General features: G+C 45.2%; 1 protein-coding gene across 1 annotated transcript in view; it reads left to right on the top strand.

Annotated features, from left to right (window-relative positions):
• The window catches only part of AGAP2 (ArfGAP with GTPase domain, ankyrin repeat and PH domain 2), a 503,122-nt gene that overhangs the window by 251,839 nt on the left and 231,742 nt on the right, over positions 1-19,541 (top strand). Inside the window, exons 7-9 of the mRNA XM_030196588.1 lie at positions 2,717-2,838; positions 2,977-3,129; positions 19,072-19,155. Coding sequence (XP_030052448.1) covers positions 2,717-2,838; positions 2,977-3,129; positions 19,072-19,155 — 359 coding nt within the window. The remainder of the gene's footprint in view (positions 1-2,716; positions 2,839-2,976; positions 3,130-19,071; positions 19,156-19,541) is intronic.

A 19,541-nucleotide genomic window follows, 5' to 3' on the forward strand; every position in this document is an offset into this window, starting at 1 on the left:
GTCTATCTGCCACCACTTCTCTACTTTTCTGTCACTTTCTCACCTACTACTACTAATCATTTCTATAGTGCTACTAGATGTACACTGTGTTGTACACATTATATGCAGGTACTTTGTCCAAGAGGGCTGACAATCAGGTTTTTGTAGCTAGGGCAATGGAGGGTTAAGTGACATACCCAAGGTCATAAGGAGCTGCGGTGGGAATCGAACCCAGGTTGCCAGGATCAGAGTCTGCTGTACTAACCATTAGGCCTCTCCTCTCTCTCCTACATCGATCTTTAATTTTGATCTTTTCCTTTCAACTTTTTTTCATTTATTGTTTTGTCTATCTGCTCAGATTTCATTCATTCTTACTATCCAGTCTTCAATCTTTCTGTTTATTACATCTATCTGCAACTTTCCATCAACCTTACCTTAGCTCTCTTATTCTTATCCTATGATTCCTCAGTTTGTTTGTTTTGTGAACACATCCTTTTTCCTCCCATTCTTCCAGCATCTCCCCTCTCTCTCTCTCTCTCTCTTCTTCCTTCCCTCTGTCTAGTACCTTCTTTCTTTCTCTCTTTTCTCTGTACTGCACCCTTCTGCCTTTTCCCTTCTCTGCCCAGCACCTCCTCTCTCCCCCTTTCATCCAGTTTCTCAACTCGCTCTCTTTCCATCTCCATCCAATATTTCCCCATCATTTTTTTTGTTACATTTGTACCCCATGCTTTCCCACTCATGGCAGGCTCAATGCGGCTTACATGGGGCAATGGAGGGTTAAGTGACTTGCCCAGAGTCACAAGGAGCTGCCTGTGCCTGAAGTGAGAATCAAACTCAGTTCCTCAGTTCCCCAGGACCAAAGTCCATCACCCTAACCACTAGGCCACTCCTCCACTTCCCCCTGCCCCCGTGTCCAGCATATCCCTGTTTCTTTCTCCCTGTAATCATTTCTCCTTTCTTCCTATGCCATGAAGTATCCCCCTCTCTGTTTCTATTCCTCTCTAATGTCCAGAATCTCCCTCTTTGTCTTCTGACTCCCCCCATGACCAGCATTTCCTCTCTGTCTTCCTACTCTTCTTATGCCCAGTATTTCCTGACACTCTACCCCCCCCCCCCCCCCCCCCCATGTCCAGTATTCCCCTTCTGTGTCTCTTTTTACTTCCTACCCAATCCAACATCTTCCCCTGTCCTATGTGCTCTATTACGTGGAAGGATTGAATGCCTGGAGGGAGCCAGGTGGAGAGAGACCTGCAAGGGTGCGTCATTCAGAAGGAACACAGTTGTAAACTATTCCTTCTGCCTATGAATCTTACCTGGCTGTGAAAAGAAACTGTACTTTTTTGATTCCTGGATCCATCTTAACAATCAGCTTCCTGTAACTTTGAGGTTATTACCAAGTATCACAAAGTGTATTTAAAAAGCAGTTTGTTTGTTTTTTTTGTTTTTACTAAGGCCTTTCCAACATGAGATTAATCAGTTTGTCCTTCTGCACAGTTAATTAGGTTGGCAGTGAAAGATGAAAGACTAAAATAGTAGTTCTAAAGACAGATAGTTTATAATTTTAAACCGTATTTGCTCTGAAGAGAACACTCTGACACAATGATCACAAGCTTTGCTATTGACAGACAGTTTTGTGAATTTGTTCATTCTTGCAGATGCATATTTGTTTATGTATATTAATATATGAAAATGACTTTTTCATAATTCTATATATGTTTTATTGAAAACTGCTTAATATAATATGTGGTTTAAATAAATAAATGAAAGAAATTGAAATGATTGAGAGTACCAGGAGGGAGAAAAGGCAGATGACGTAAGCGGGGAAGAGTGTTAGAGGAATGGAAGGTGCAGGGGGAGGTAGGGATAGTGCATGAAAAGCAGATAAGGGAGTCCTTTACTATGTTTCTTGTCACATGGTGTTTGCTGATCTGTTGGCTGTTCTTTTGTTCTCTCTGTGGATTAACTTGCATACATAAAGGAATTATTCAAGCCTATCAGCTTCTTCTCAGAGAAAGTTGATTGTGACCCCTGAGGCAGGCGCTTTGGCGCCGAAACACGGACCGTGTTGGGTCCTTGATATGAATATTCTGAATAAACTGGTTTTTGATATTATCTCCCTATTGGTTTGCGCATTTGTCAGCCTCTACTTTTGCTGTTTTGCTTTGACTTTCCGTGGAGGCTTCTCCTGTCTTCTTGGATTTGTCCTTTACTATGTGGCACTTAGGGGGTCTTTTACTAAGCCACAGTAGCGTTTTTAGCTCACAGAAATCAGCTGGCAGCAAACGCCAAGGCACCCATAGGAATATAATGTCCATCTCAGCGTTTAGCGCCAGCTGATTTCTACCGTGAGATAAAAATGCTACTGTGGCTTAGTAAAAGACCCCCTTAGTGCATGCTAATGTCTGTTAGCATGCACTAAGCTTTAGTTAAAAGGCACTAAAATGAGAAGAGAGAACAAAAAAAGTAAACACAGAAGCAAAAACATGATAAAAAGAGCAAAATAAGGAAAAAATAGCAAGCAAACACCATACCCCAAAATATAAAAAATACGGAAAACTTCCCTGATTCCTAGAGCCTTTGGTGTTTGTGGTCATAGGAAAGGAAAGTTTCAGAGCCAAGCTATTTGATTTCTTTTGCCAAAAAACAAGGGTCCCCTTCCTAACTGAATATTGAGGCATTTGTATTGTCAGTTGACAGAGCTTTTTCTCTGACTTGGTGGTCTCCATTTTGATTGTAGTTGCCCAGAAGATAGTGGCTCTGAAAAGGCAACAGCAGCTCCTGGCTTCCTGCAAATCCTTACCCAGTTCTCCAAGTCACTCTGCTGGGTCTATGTCTATACCTGGAATCATCACTGGGCAGGTAACCAATGAATTATGCCTAGCAGCTGCACAGAGCATCAATCTGTGGAGCTTTCTGATTGACTTAAGAGAGTCTCCCTTGCTGACAAGAAATTGGTCCCAGTTATTATCACATGGTTCTTTTGCTTGTCCTCTGCAGGCAAGCAACGGAGGCCACACCAGTGATTACTCATCATCCCTTCCCAACACACCAAACATTGGTCACAGGGAACTGCGGAGCGAAGTATCCATTGGGCTTACCACACCCAGCTCTCTCCATAGAGGTGCCAAGCGCAGGACAAGTCTCTTCACCGTAAGTCAGCAGTTTTGCATTAAAAGTGCACAGTAGCTTCAAGTGTGGAGAGATAGATGGTTTGCCTTCAGCAATGCACATGCTGATTCCATCATAAGAAAATGGTAGTTCCTTGGTACTACACACTGAGTCCAGCCTGAGGAAAAGCAGCTTTCCTTTAAAGAATTAATATATACAGTTGCATAGTAGATGACATAAGAAAAAGCCATCTGACCTGTTCAGTTTGCCTAGTTATTCTGGACCTTATTGTGAAGGATGTATCCCAGTAGCCAATCACAAAAACAAGGCCTCCTTATAGGATTTTGCTTCTTATCCAAGTCAGCATTTGTTTTCTTCCTTTTTTTGCTCTACCATTCCATGCTATTGATTATACAAGTTTCCAGACTCAGTCCAATATCCATCAGCCACCCATACCTCACTCTCAAGCCCAGCAATAATTCAAGCAGCACCAAAACAGCTCCCTACACATCCAGATGCCTATGTCATTTTGGTGTTACTGGACAGTAGGAAACCACTGTCAGCTGTTGCCATGGGCCCATTTGGTTTCTGGGAGTTATGGCCTACTACTACTATCCTGGATTACCAATAGCCTGCTGTACTACCAGATTTACTCAACCTCCCAGCCCTGTTCCTATTCACTGCTGTTCATATCTGATCCAAGTGGTCCAGATTCTATTACAAGTGCTGATCTTCTGCATCTCGATTGGTTGGCTATTCCATGCCTTGTCTTATTCTTCCATGATTCTTTCAGTTCCATATATAATTCAACATTTAGGCCCTCTTCCATTTCTTACTGCCAAATTTTGTAACATACATATACAGCCACCAAAAACTAGTAAGACTGTTGATAAAAACAAACCATTGCAAGTAATATTAAGCCTGTAATGCACAGTGTTTTGTTTTGTTTTTTTTAAACAAAGTCTCCCACAGGTAAAAAGACACTGGATATTCAGTGCTGATATCTGGATACCAGCCTTTGCTGGGTTTCTGGGAATCAGCACTGACTGACAATGCTATCTGGAAAAAAGCATTTTTCAGACCACTAGCCAGATAAAATTAGGACAGCAAACATTATCCCCCCAACTTTATAACCTTTGCACCTAAATGTAAATGCCATGTGTGTTCTAAGATTGTAGAATACTAGCACTTACATGCATGAATGTCACATATATATGTGCAATGTGCTTGCAAAGTGGTATTCTATAATGAGAGTGTGCTAGTTGTATAGCCTGTAATTGCAAGAGGATATTCACAGAGTGTGGAATGGGTATGTCAAACAATTATACTCTCAGGTTATAGTACTGTCATTTATTTTCTAAAGTGACACATTTAGGTGTGCGCATTAACACTTGCCATAGACATGGAATAAATGGGTGTGTCTAAATGTCAGCATGTAAATGCCAACTTACGCTAAGATTCTATAATGGAATTTGGGTGCCCAGATACTGTTATAGAATTTGCACTCAGCACGCTGCATTTTGGCACCTAACTTTTGGTGCCCTTTATAGAATTGCCCCCTATTTGATTAGCTATCCGGTTAATGGTCTAAAAACCATCATTAACTGCATAACCTCTAGCTCCCCCCTCTAAATCTTTCACATCCCCAATGTAATGCCATCCTTTTTTTTCAAGGGTAAAAGTAAACAACGTATTAAATATATTGGATTATGTAATTTTCATTTTTACATAACACCCTCTCCCCCGGATTCTATATACTGTGACTTGAGTTGCGCACACAAATCCAGGCGTATTCTGAATTTGCGCGCACAACTTAATAAGCTTAAGTCGATCAGTGACAATAATTGAACACAACAAGCAAATATTGACACTAATTAGCTTTAATTAGAATTTACGCATGCAAATGTCAAAGCGATGTGCATAAATTTTAAGATGCAGCTCTGAAAAGGGGGTGTGACCATGTGCAGGTCATGGGCAATCCTAGAATTTATACGCACTGTTATAGAATATGCCTGTTCCATGCATAATTTAGGCACCGGCATTTTCATCAGGTTTTCATTGGCGTAAATGGCCACAACTAAATACAGTTGCAGAAAAAAGATGTTGGGTGTATTCTATAAACCACGTCTACATTTAGGCGTGTTCTATAAAACACATCTAAATTTAGGTGCGGTTTATAGAATATGCCTAGGCATATTTTTTTGTATCTGATTTAGGCGTGATATTTATTTATTTTTTATTTGTTACATTTGTACCCCGCGCTTTCCCACTCATGGCAGGCTCAATGCGGCTTACATGGGGCAATGGAGGGTTAAGTGACTTGCCCAGAGTCACATTGAGCTGCCTGTGCCTGAAGTGGGAATCAAACTCAGTTCCTCAGTTCCCCAGGACCAAAGTCCACCACCCTAACCACTAGGCCACTCCTCTACTCAATATAATAGAATCTAGTCCCTTTCCCGCTTTATGTAAATAATGTGTGTGCATAATCAGTGTATATACTATACAGGCTTGAATATCCGATCTTTCTGATCTGACCATCCAGCATATCAGACAGACCCCCGGTGACATCCTGTGGCTTCTCTTTTTGTTTTCTGAACCCGGGATGCTACTTTTACCACTGTTGTGAGCTGGGACCCTGCTTTTATTGCCTTTGTTTCTGCATTGTTTGAGGGTTTACCATTGTTTTCCATATTATCCGACTTTTCATTTATTTGACGATCAGTCGGTCCCGTTTAGGTCGGATAATTGAGACTTTACTGTATTCTGTGCTCCCATTGGGGTTGACAAAATACATTTGTGCTTCTTACACAAACTATAGGGTAGATTTACAAGTATTAATGTGTGTTATCAGTATTTAATAAGTGTTACTTTTTTATTTTATCTTTATCAAATTAAAAATATTACTTGATAATGAAAAGCACAATCCAGCAAACACACAACAAGCAAACATTTTTGTTTCAAACTTTATTTATTAATTTTAAACAATACAATATTTGTAGAAACATACATCTGCATATATTATTGAAATAAGAAAAAAATAAAATATAAAATAAACAAATGTGACAGTGGGTTGGTAAAAATAAAGTAGAACAGCATATACAAACTGTAACCAGGTTTCCCTTCCAGGTGAGAGCCGGGGTCGACCCTGCTTAGCTTGGCTAGCTTTTCCCCGGTAAGAGCTGCAACCACCGCCTTGCTGCACTGCTTGGCCTAGTTTAACTGCTGCCCAGCTGACCTGCACCCAGGATCAGCTCACGACTGGGACACACAAAACTCCAGCAGTCTTATAGTTCTTGAAAACCACAGGTCTTTATTCTCTCAGCATCTTTTAATACAGCTTTAATCTTCAAGCAGTTTCTTCACCAAGAATGCAAGAGTCAGTTCAGTTTTTCCACATTCAGCTTATTAACATAGTCCAATCTTAACTCAGAATATCACACCCAGCAAACCTTTGTCTTGCTCCCAATTGTAGCCTCCCCTCCTCAGCACTATCTTCTACCCTTAGATAGTTTATGGGTTAGCTTCTTCCACCAGTGGCTTCCCCACTGGATTATTTTATCCTCTCCAAGTATGCATAGCTTGGGCCACACTCCCGCCACAAAAGCCTTTACCTTTCCTGAGGAAGTTTGAGCAAACCCTCCAACCTCCATGCACTCCTCCTTACCTTCTCCTTCCACCTCCTCTTTATTCCACTCCATCTCCTCCTCCCCAAGCTCCACCAGCTGTTCCCCATCTCCAGGATCAGACCTCATCTCCCAATCAGTCACTCCACCCTCCCCCTCCTGGGAGTTCAACTGACCCTGCACTGTCTTCTGGGAAGTGTAGTTTTTCTCCTGCATTACAGCTTTCCCTGGCAGTTTGATCCCTAGAGGGCGCCCTGTTCTCCTAGCTGGGCTGAATGAACGTGGATGATGCCGGCTGAAAGACCCACTATCCCCTTTCCCTCGCACCAGCCCTCCAGAGTGCTCACAAAACATACTATTAGGAAGTTAATTCCCTTTTACAGGGTTACATAGCTATCTAGCAGTGACCATGCTTTATAAAAGGACGAGACATGACCAAACCTTATGGCAACTATTTCCTCATATCACCTGTATGAACACAGCAGGTTCCACCATTCATGAAACGAAACAAGCTGATTATTTCTCCAATGCAGTACAGATGGAGGGCAAGAGAAATCATTAAGTTAAACAATTTAAAATATTTTTGAAGGATTGGCAGGCCAGGAGTTGAAGCCTTGAGGATTACTATTTTAAAGGACAGAGTATCTTGAATTTTAAATATCTTCTGAGTAGTGCCCCAAACTGAATGCCAGTATGATTGCAAATTACAACAGGAAAAAAAGCAAATGATCTAGTGAACCCACTTCAGATTGACATGACCAACATAGATTTGAGGTACTTTGTTTTACTTTGGCAAGTTTTACAGGCGTCCAGTAGGATTTATGGTCATTATATAGTAGGTAGACTGTAGAAAAGCAGCTGAAAAGGAGGAGTGCATAGTTTTTATCCAAAAAAAGGTCCCACTCTTTCTCCGAGGACAAGCAGGCAGCTTGTTCTCACTGATGGGTCGACATCCACAGCGGCCCAGGAATGGCAATTTTTTACAGCAAAAATAAACAAAGTTTGCCAGAGCCTTCCAGCGCACATGCTTGGCCATCTTCCTGCCCGTCGCACGAGAGTCCCTGCTCAGTTTTTCTTTTTCCACGGTGGAGAGTGGTTGCTTTGTCAGTCTCGCTCTTCAAGCCCAGAGAAAAGAGTCTTCGTTTTTTAGATTTATTCTCCCTCTTTTGACCTGTTTATTTCTTTTATCCTGCCTTCAAAACTTTAAAAAAACCCACATCCTTTATTTCTTAGTTTGGCCCTTTAAGTTTCCTTTCGTTCTTGTCACGGCCTTCTTAGGCTGCGCGTACGCGCTTTCTCATTTTTGTGCCCTTTTTTCTTGGCACAATCACGAATTTTGACTTCGCCGCCGCTATTTTTCCGTCCATGTCATCGAGGACTCCCAGCAGCTTCAAGAAGCGTACTCTGTGCAACCAGTCAATCTCAGGTACCGATCCCCACACGTGGTGTCTTCAGTGCCTTGGGCCCGACCATTGCCCAGACGCATGGAAGTTGTGTCTTAGCCTTAAAAAGCGGACACAAGCATCGAGAAAAGCTCTTCAGGACCGTCTTTTTGGAGCTTTGACCGGTTCCTCGGTGTCAACGTCGACATCGGTACGGAGGTCGGCGTCGTCGATATCGGCACCGAAGATGGCATTGACTTCAGGAGTGCAGGTAATGGCTGTCCGGAGACCACCACACGCTGGGAGCAGTGAGCCGTCGAGTGGGTCTTCACTTGCCTCAAAGTCTCCTGCTGTACAGGCTCCCCGGGACCAACCACTCTCGGACCGAACCCTGAGGAGGCGTGTGGATTCCACGTCCTCGGCGGTACCGAGGAGTATCGATGACATGCATCGAGCGAAGGCGAAGAAGCATCGTCATCGGTCTCCTTCCAAGCACGGTACCGGGAGCTCCGGGGCATCGAAGGATTCGGCACCCATGAGCGCCGACGCTGGGACAACCGCTCACCCTCCATTCAAGAGGTGTCGGTCTTCGGGCAGCCCAGTACCACCTCCTCGACCGCCACAGATTCTGATGTCGATTCTTGCACCGACCCTGCAGCCTTGCTTGACAGCGATTCTAGACGAGCGCATCTGAGCCATTCTTCCAGGTCTTCTGGAGGGGTTGCTGCATCAGTCTGCTGCGGTATCAGGGATGCTTGCGCCCTCCGTACCATCAATGGAAGCAGCAGCTGGCTCTATACCTGTGGTGAGGTCCCCAACTCCGGTGCCGCCTGTGGCATCGGCGTTGGCTGCCACCCAGGTCGACTCCCCATCGACATCGCTGGAGGGAGCTTCATCGCCGCCAGCATGGGAGTTGACTTCTCGACATCGCCATCGAGGACATGGTTCCTCGGCGTTGAGACGGGCCCGGTTTCGGACTGCAGTTAAGGAACTCTTGTCCGATACCGATGAGGATGCCTCGTGGGATGATCCCAGGTATTTCTCTTCTGAGGAGTCTTGTGGTCTTCCCTCTGATCCTACTCCTTCACCAGAAAGAAAGCTTTCTTCCCCGGAGAGTCTTTCTTTCTCTTCATTTGTCCAGGAAATGTCTGTGGCTATTCCCTTCCCTGTGGTATCTGAGGATGAGCCCAGGACTGAGATGCTCGAGGTCCTTGACTATTCTTCGCAACTTAAGGAGTCATCCATGGTTCCTTTGCATAATGTGCCTAAGGAGACACTTAAGCAGAACTGGATGAAACCACTAAGTAATCCCACCATTCCCAAGAAAGCTGAGTCCCAATATCGGATTCACGGAGAACCTGAGCTGATGAAGTCGCAGTTACCTCAATACTCTATGGTTGTGGATTCCGCTCTCAAGAGATCCAGGAGTTCTAGAGACTTTGCCTCGGCGCCCCAGGGAAGAGAATCTAGAACCCTGGACTCTTTTGGGAGAAGGGCGTATCAGGCTTCTATGCTCGTGGCCAAAATTCAATCCTACCAGCTCTACGTGAGCATTCACTTGAGGAACACGGTGAAGCAACTGGCGGACTTGGTTGATAAGCTCCCTCCGGAGCAGGCCAAGCCTTTTCAGGAGGTGGTCAGGCAGCAGAAGGTGTGTCATAAATTCCTGTCCAGGGGTGCTTACGATTCTTTTGATGTTGCATCCAGAAACGCTGCCCAAGGTATAGTGATGCGCAGACTCTCATGGCTGCGTGCCTCTGACCTGGACAATTGAGTCCAGCAGCGGATTGCGGATATCCCTTGCCAGGGGGATAATGTTTTTGGTGAGAAAGTTGAGCAAGTGGTTGATCAGATCACACAGCTGGAAACCGCTATGGACAATCTCTCCCACCGGGCGCCTTCTGCTACTACCTCATCAGGTAGACGTTTTTTCCGGGGAAGGAAGAATGCTCCCTATGCTTATAACAAGCGTAGGTACAATCCTCCTTCTCGACAGCCTTCTCAGGCTCATCCCCAGTGCGCTCGTTCTCGTTAACAGCGTGCGCCAAGGCAGGCCCCTGTGACTCCCCAGCAAAAGCAAGGGACGGGCTTTTGAGTGGCTCCAGCTGAGCATAGCCGCTATAAAGGTGTCCGTGCCGGACGACTTGCCGGTCGGGGGGAGGTTAAAATTTTTTCACCAAAGGTGGCCTCTCATAACCTCCGATCGGTGGGTTCTTCAAATAGTCCGATTAGGATACTCCCTCAATTTGATCTCCAGACCTCCAAATTGCCCAACCGGAGCTCAGTCATTTAGCTTCCAGCACAGGCAGGTACTTGCAGAGGAACTCTCCGCCCTTCTCAGCGCCAATGCAGTCAAGCCCGTTCCACCAGGGCAAGAAGGGCTGGGATTCTATTCCAGGTACTTGTGCAAAAGAAAACGGGGGGGGGGGGGGGGGGGGGATGCGTCCCATCCTAGATCTAAGGGCCCAGAACAAATTCCTAGTCCGAGAAAAGTTCAGGATGGGTTCCCTGGGCACCCTTCTTCCCATGATTCAGGAAAATGATTGGCTATGCTCTCTGGACTTAAAGGATGCTTATACACTCATCCCGATACTTCCAGCTCACAGGAGTATCTTTGATTCCGTCTGGGAGCGCAGCACTTCCAGTATTGTGTGCTGCCCTTTGGTCTGGCGTCTGTGCCCAGGGTCTTTACAAAGTGCCTGGCAGTAGTTGCAGCGTCGCTACGCAGACTGGGAGTGCATGTGATCCCTTATCTCGACGATTGGCTAGTGAAGAACACCTCGGAGGCAGGAGCTCTACAGTCCATGCAGATGACTATTCAACTGCTGGAGCTACTCGGGTTTGTTATAAATTACCCCAAGTCCCATCTTTGCCCTGTTCAGCAACTGGAGTTTATAGGAGCTCTGCTGGACTCATAGACGGCTCATGCCTATCTTCCCGAGGCGAGAGCAGACAATCTTCTGTCTCTAGTTTCCATGGCCAGAGCGTTTCAGCAGATCACAGCTTGGCATATGTTGAGACTTCTAGGACATATGGCCTCCACAATCCATGTGACACCCATGGCCCGTCTTCACATGAGATCAGCTCAGTGGACCCTAGCTTCCCAGTGGTATCAAGCTGCAGGGGATCTAGAGGATGCAATCCACCTGTCCACCGATTTTCACAATTCCCTTCAGTGGTGGACAATTCGATCCAATTTGACCTTGGGACGTCCCTTTCAAATTCATCAGCCACAAAAAGTGCTGACAACGGATGCATCCCTCCTGGGGTGGGGAGCTCATGTCGATGGGCTTCACACTTAAGGAGTTTGGTCCCTCCAGGAAAAAGGTCTTCAGATCAATCTCCTGGAGTTGCGAGCGGTCTGGAACGCTCTAAAGGCTTTCAGAGATCGGCTGTCCAATCAAATCATCCAAATTCAGACAGACATTCAGGTTGCCATGTACTACATTAACAAGCAGGGGGGCACCAGATCTCGCCCCCCTGTGTCGGGAAGTCATCCAGATGTGGCTTAGGGCTCGCCGTCACGGCGTGTTTCTCCAAGCCATGAATCTGGCAGGCGTAAACAAAAGTGTGGCCGACAGATTGAGCAGGATTAAGCAACCTCACGAGTGGTCGCTCAACTCGGGCGTTGTCTGCAAGATCTTCCGAGCGTGGGGTACCCCCTCGGTGGATCTTTTTGCCACTCAGATCAATCACAAGGTCCCTCAGTTCTGTTCCAGGCTTCAAGACCATGACAAACTAGCGTCAGATGCCTTTCTCCTTCATTGGGGGAAAGGCCTTCTGTATGCATATCCTCCCATACCTCTGGTGGGGAAGACTTTGCTGAAACTCAAGCAAGACCGCGGAACCATGATTCTGATTGCTCCCTTCTGACTGTGTCAGATTTGGTTCCCTCTTCTTCTGGAGTTGTCCTCCAAAGAACTGTGGAGATTGGACTGTTTTCCAACCCTCATAACTCAGAACGAGGGGGCGCTTCTGCATCCCAACCTCCGGTCTGTGGCTCTCACAGCCTGGATATTCAGAACGTAGAATTTGCTTCCTTGGGTCTCTCTGAGGGTAACATAGTAACATAGTAGATGACGGCAGAAAAAGACCTGCACGGTCCATCCAGTCTGCCCAACAAGACAACTCATAAGTACATAAGTACATAAGTACATAAGTAGTGCCATACTGGGAAAGACCAAAGGTCCATCTAGCCCAGCATCCTGTCACCGACAGTGGCCAATCCAGGTCAAGGGCACCTGGCACGCTCCCCAAACGTAAAAACATTCCAGACAAGTTATACCTAAAAATGCGGAATTTTTCCAAGTCCATTTAATAGCGGTCTATGGACTTGTCCTTTAGGAATCTATCTAACCCCTTTTTAAACTCCGTCAAGCTAACCGCCCGTACCACGTTCTCCGGCAACGAATTCCAGAGTCTAATTACACGTTGGGTGAAGAAAAATTTTCTCCGATTCGTTTTAAATTTACCACACTGTAGCTTCAACTCATGCCCTCTAGTCCTAGTATTTTTGGATAGCGTGAACAGTCGCTTCACATCCACCCGATCCATTCCACTCATTATTTTATACACTTCTATCATATCTCCCCTCAGCCGTCTCTTCTCCAAGCTAAAAAGCCCTAGCCTTCTCAGCCTCTCTTCATAGGAAAGTCGTCCCATCCCCACTATCATTTTCGTCGCCCTTCGCTGTACCTTTTCCAATTCTACTATATCTTTTTTGAGATACGGAGACCAGTACTGAACACAATACTCCAGGTGCGGTCGCACCATGGAGCGATACAACGGCATTATAACATCCGCACACCTGGACTCCATACCCTTCCTAATAACACCCAACATTCTATTCGCTTTCCTAGCCGCAGCAGCACACTGAGCAGAAGGTTTCAGCGTATCATCGACGACGACACCCAGATCCCTTTCTTGATCCGTAACTCCTAACGCGGAACCTTGCAAGACGTAGCTATAATTCGGGTTCCTCTTACCCACATGCATCACTTTGCACTTGTCAACATTGAACTTCATCTGCCACTTGCACGCCCAATCTCCCAGTCTCGCAAGGTCCTCCTGTAATCGTTCACATTCCTCCTGCGACTTGACGACCCTGAATAATTTTGTGTCATCGGCGAATTTAATTACCTCACTAGTTATTCCCATCTCTAGGTCATTTATAAATACATTAAAAAGCAACGGACCCAGCACAGACCCCTGCGGGACCCCACTAACTACCCTCCTCCACTGAGAATACTGGCCAAGCAAACCTACTCTCTGCTTCCTATCTTTCAACCAGTTCTTAATCCATAATAATACCCTACCTCCGATTCCATGACTCTGCAATTTCTTCAGGAGTCTTTCGTGCGGTACTTTGTCAAACGCCTTCTGAAAATCCAGATATACAATATCAACCGGCTCCCCATTGTCCACATGTTTGCTTACCCCCTCAAAAAAATGCATTAGATTGGTGTGTGTGCTACTTTTTGTGTATACCCTACTTTGATTTGTACCTATGCTCTTCAGGGCACAGACCATATAAGTCTGCCCAGCACTATCCCCGCCTCCCAACCACCAGCCCCGCCTCCCAACCACCGGCTCTGGCACAGACCGTATAAGTCTGCCCAGCACTATCCCTGTCTCCCACCACCGGCTCTGGCACAGACCGTATAAGTCTGCCCAGCACTATCCCTGCCTCCCAATCTCCAGCCCCGCCTCCCACCACTGGCTCTGGCACAGACCGTGTAAGTCTGCCCCGCACTATCCCCGCCTCCCAACCTCCAGCCTCGCCTCCCACTACCGGCTCTGCTATCCAATCTCAGTTAAGCTCCTGAGGATCCATTCCTTCTGAACAGGATTCCTTTATGTTTATCCCACGCATGTTTGAATTCCTGGGTGTCTCCTGGGTTTTGCTTGCTTCCAGGAAAGATTCCACGAAGAGGTGTTACTTTTTCAAATGGAGGAGGTTTGCCGTCTGGTGTGATAGCAAGGCCCTAGATCCTCGTTCTTGTCCTACACAGAACCTGCTTGAATACCTCTATACTTGTCAGAGTCTGGTCTCAAGACCAACTCCGTAAGAGTTCATCATAGCGCAATTAGTGCTTATCATTAGTGCTTAATGGAAAGGTAAGCCTATCTCTGGACAGCCTTTAGTTGTTCGCTTTTGTCAAAGCCCCCTGTCAAACATCCACTAGTGTCATGGGATCTCAATGTCGTTCTCACCCAGCTGATGAAGCCTCCTTTTGAGCCACTGAATTCCTGTCATCTGAAGTACATGACCTGGAAGGTCATTTTCTTGGTGGCTGTTACTTCAGTTCGTAGAGTCAGTGAGCTCCAAGCCTTGGTAGTGCATGCTCCTTATCTCAAGTTTCATCACAACAGAGTAGTCCTCTGCACGCACCCTAAGTTCTTGCTGAATGTGGTGTCGGAGTTCCATCTGAACCAGTCAATTATTTTGCCAACATTTTTTCCCCATCCTCATACCCACCCTGCTGAATGTCAGTTGTTTATGTATTTATTTATTTATTTTATTGCATTTGTATCCCACATTATCCCACCTATTTGCAGGCTCAATGTGGCTTACATAGTTTTGTTAACATTGTCATTGCAAGGTGACATGGAGGGGCATAATCAAACGCGAACGCCTATGTGTAAGAACGTCCATCTCTGAGAACGGGTCTGTGAAGGGGCGGGCCGAACTGTATTTTTGAAAAAAATGGACGTCCATCTTTTTTTTCGAAAATACATTGGATTAGGGTGTTTTTTGAGCTGGGCGTTTTTGTTTTTTAGCGATAATCGAAACCGAAGCGTCCCATCTCAAAAACGACCAAATCCAAGGCATTTGGTCATGGGAGGGGCCAGCATTCGTAGTGCACTGGTCCCCCTGAGATGCCTCTATGCCAGCCTCAAATATCATACCTAGCTCCATGACAGCAGTATGCAGGTCCCCAGAGCAATTTTAGTTTAGTTGGTGCTGCGCGGGACCCATGCAGAGAGGAAAAATCGGAAGAAAAAAAAAACAAGCAAGCAAGTGCAGTCAGGGAAGTTCAAATTAAACCGATAGTAAAAGGGGGAATTGAACCAGCAACCTTCTGATTACAAGCTCAGTGCTCTAGCCAGTGCACCACTGCTTAAACGTTCTTCCCTTTCCATTAAGTCCCTCCAAGTTTCTGTCAGCCAATCACAGCTCATTTAGCTGGCATTGGTGTCAGCTAAACAGCTGTGATTGGCTGACCGAAACTTGGAGGGACTTAATGGAAAGGGAAGGACATCTAAGCAACTGAATAACATGGTGCACTGGCTAGAGCACTGAGCTTGTAATCAGAAGGTTGCTGGTTCAATTCCCCCTTTTACTATCGTGGTAATTTAGACGTCCCTGACTGCACTTGCTTGGTTTTTTTTTTTTCTTCCGATTTTTCCTCTCTGCATGGGTCCCGCGCAGCACCAACTAAACTAAAATTACTTCGGGGACCTGCATACTGCTGTCATGGAGCTGGGGATGAAATTTGAGGCTGGCTTACAAGTTGGAAAAAAAGTGGTTAACGTTCGTTTTTTTTTTGGTGGGAGGGGGTTAGTGACCACTGGGGGAGTCAGAGGAGGTCATCCCCGGTTCCCTCCGGTGGTCATCTGGTCATTTAGGGCACTTTTTTGGGACCTGTCCGTGAAAAAAACGGGTCCAACAAAAGTGACCTAAATTCTCTGTAAAAACGCCTTTCTTTTTTCCATTATCGGCCGAGCACGCACATCTCTGCTCAGCCGATAACCACGCCTCAGTCCCGCCTTCACCACGCCCCCATCAACTTTATTCATTCCCGCAACGGAGTGCAGTTGGAAACGCCCAAAATCGGCTTTCGATTATACTGATTTGGGCACCCGCGTGAGAAAGACGTCCATGTCCCGATTTAGGTCGGAATATAGGCGTTTTTCTCTTTCGATTATAAGCAGGATATACATTTAATGTTGTGCAGAGGTTAAATGAGGGTAAAAGAAGAAGGAGAGGAGTGATTTAGGTAGTTATAGTAGATGAGTTATCTTAATTCAGTGGTTTGTCGGGTGGATTATTGTGGCTATTAGTTCTCATTGTATGCCTTGCTGAAGAGATATGTCTTAAGAGATTTGCGAAAGATAGTTGTTTCGCCGATTGTTCTCGGGTCCACCTTGGACTGCAAGAGAGCATTGGCCTTTTACGTGGAGCGGACAAGCCCCTTCAGACAGTCCGCCCAAATGTTTGTTTCTTTTGATCCCAACAGAAGGGGAGTCGCAGTCGGGAAACGCACCATTTCCAATTGGCTAGCAGATTGCATTTCCTTCACTTATGCCCAAGCTGGGCTGAATCTTGAAGGTCATGTCACGGCTCATAGTGTTAGAGCCATGGCAGCGTCGTTGGCCCACTTGAAGTCAGCCACTATAGAAGAGATTTGCAAGGCTGCGACGTGGTCATCAATCCACACATTCACATCTCACTACTGCCTTCAGCAGATACCCGACGCGACAGTCGGTTTGGGCAGTCGGTGCTGCAGAATCTGTTCGGGGTTTAGAATCCAACTCCACTGCCCTAGGCCCATTTTTATTCATTTCCAGGCTGCACTCTGTTAGATGTTCTAGTTTTTAGGTCAATCCTTGTTATGTCCTCACCGTTGCGAGGCCCAATTGACCTTCTTTGTTGTTTTGAGTGAGCCTGGGTGCTAGGGATCCCCCATCAGTGAGAACAAGCAGCCTGCTTGTCCTTGGAGAAAGCGAAGATACATACCTTTAGCAGGTATTCTCCGAGGACAGCAGGCTGATTGTTTTCACAAACCCGCCCACCTCCCCTTTGGAGTTGTTCTTCTCCTTGCTATTGCTTTTTGATCTAACTGAGCGGGGACACTCGCGCAACAGGCGGGAAGGCGGCCGCGCATGTGCGGTGCACACGCCCCACACGCCAGAAGGCTCTGGCAAACTTTGTTTATTTTTGCTGTGAAAATTGCCATTCCTGGGCCACCGTGGACATTGACCCATCAGTGAGAACAATCAGCCTGCTGTCCTCGGAGAATACCCACTACAGGTGTGTATCTTCGCTTTACTGGACAGCGAGACGTTATTTTTTTATTTATTTTTGTTACATTTGTACCCCGCGCTTTTCCCCACTCATGGAGGGTTAAGTGACTTGCCCAGAGTCACAAGGAGCTGCCTGTGCCGGGAATCAAACTCAGTTTCTCAGTTCCCCAGGACCAAAGTCCACCACCCTAACCACTAGGCCACTCATTTAGTTCATTTTCCCATGCAGAAGTAAGGTCAGAACATATGCTAGGTTTCAACAATTGCATAAGTTTATACAATTTAGATGCAGACTTTGGGCTCATGAGGGATTGACAAAGATTGCTGAAACTGGAGACAGTGGATTGACGATCTGGTGATACAGGATAGAGACGTTCAATGATCTGAGTCAGATGTTCCCAAAAAGTTCTGTGCGAGTGAGGAATGTTGTGACGAGCACTAAAATCCTGAAAAGGAATAACATTAACACCTGACAATAAATGCATTGCTGACCAAATATTAGCGAAGTACCATATTTTGCTGAGACTAGGAGAGGCTTTGAGCAAAAACATAGAGTTATACCTTATAGAAATATCAACAGAGTTTGACCATTTAAACTTTAAGAGAGAACACACAGAGTTTACTGAGCGTGCTGAGTTCTTTATCACCAGATGATGTGGAGCATATCAGAATCTGTTCATGGTTGGAAGTAGATTCAATGGTAGAGGAAATATTTGTTCTCCTTTGAAAATTACCCATCTGGGGGTATCAGTTGAGAAAGATGAGTACCATTGTTTGGTCTGAGACACCTGAAAGGCCAAATGATAAAGCTTAAAATCTGGTACATTTAAACCCCCGAGGCTTTTGGGAAGTAGAAGTTTTTTAAGAGAGATCCGAGGCACAGAAGATTTCCAAAGAAATTTAGAAATTAACACATTCAGCTTTTTATAAAGTGCATTCCTAAATAGGATGGGAACCATACTGAAAATATAATTAAGTTTCGGTGCTAGCACCATTTTAATAGCTTCAATTTTACCCCACCAAGACAAAAACAACTTGCTCCATGAAGTTAGTAAATAGTAATTTGTAGGATTTTAGATTCATTCATTTTTAAAGTATTCTCCGAAGTGATGTCATACTTTATGCCTAGATACTTTAAGCTAGCTATTGAGCTCCCAAGTAAATGGGTATTGAGCAACATTGGATCTCAGTACAAACTTTAAGTAGCACTTTGAAAGTGGCATAACAGCAGACTTTGACCATTTAACTTTATAACCTGAGATATTGGAAAATGCATTAATGGTATTAAGTATATGAGGGATAGAATCAGTGGTTACATACATTAATATGTCGTCTGCATAGATGTATAACTTAAATGATTCATCACGTAATTCAACACCTGTTATATTCTGATTGGCCCGTATGGAGATTGCAAGGGGTTCTAATGCTAAATTAAACAATAGTGGAGAGAGGGAGCAACCTTGTTTAGTTAAAAACAATCATGATCATCTCAATACCATCATTTCTAAAACAATCCTGTAAAAACACATAAAAGTTCTTCTTTGAGTTTGTGTGGCTGTCAAGACCTATCATTTTGCTTTGACTGCAGCTGTTCTTTGCTGCCCCCCAGAAGCTGCCACTCTTGGCTGTAACCTACACTGCCTAATGGTTTTAGCCAGGCCTTTTCATGGGCTTATTTATTGCTAGGCTGTCTCAAGTAAAACTCTCAAATAACCTTAGTCCAATTCTTGCTTCTTTTGGCTGTAATGGTATGTAATTATACTTTGTTCACCACATGCCATCAGTTTTCTACCATTGTGAACAGGACAGATTGAATAGCTTTCAAGTTCTTTCTTGGAACAGCTTACAATCTTATATTAGTAACTAAACAAACTAGCTCAAGGATACCAGTCTTGGCTATTGTGCTAGAGAATGTGCAGTGGATACTTCCTTTTTTATTATTACTATTGCAGAACCGCAGAGGGAGCGATACAGAGAAGAGGAGCCTGGACAGTCGTGACAACAGTGGAAGTGGCCGTGCTGTTCCAATTAAACAGGTGATTGTTCTGAATAAAGCTATCACATTTATGCTCCCTGATCCTTTCAGTTAAGCTGGACATACATAGATAATAGTGCAAGGCTAGCAATGTGTATACATTTTTATTCTAAAATTTCTTACACTTCATTTGTTTGGTGAGCAGTTCTGTTGTACAAGTTCCGATTGAATGTCGGCTGGGACCTGCATAAATCCTGTGTCCATGTCCGGAGCCCTCTCCCCCAACAAAGAAAAACTCCCTCCAAGCAAGGTCCAGAACCCCTTTTCTTGACAAAGCAAGACCCCCCCCCCCCAAGCAAGGCAAGATGCCCTACCCCCAGCAAGGTTCAGACACCTCTCTCCCCCTTCTGATAAGATAAAACCCCCTCCCAGCTTCTCGATTCACAG

This window comes from Microcaecilia unicolor, chromosome 3 (assembly GCF_901765095.1).
Source record: "Microcaecilia unicolor chromosome 3, aMicUni1.1, whole genome shotgun sequence".
NCBI classification, from domain to species: Eukaryota; Metazoa; Chordata; class Amphibia; order Gymnophiona; family Siphonopidae; genus Microcaecilia; species Microcaecilia unicolor.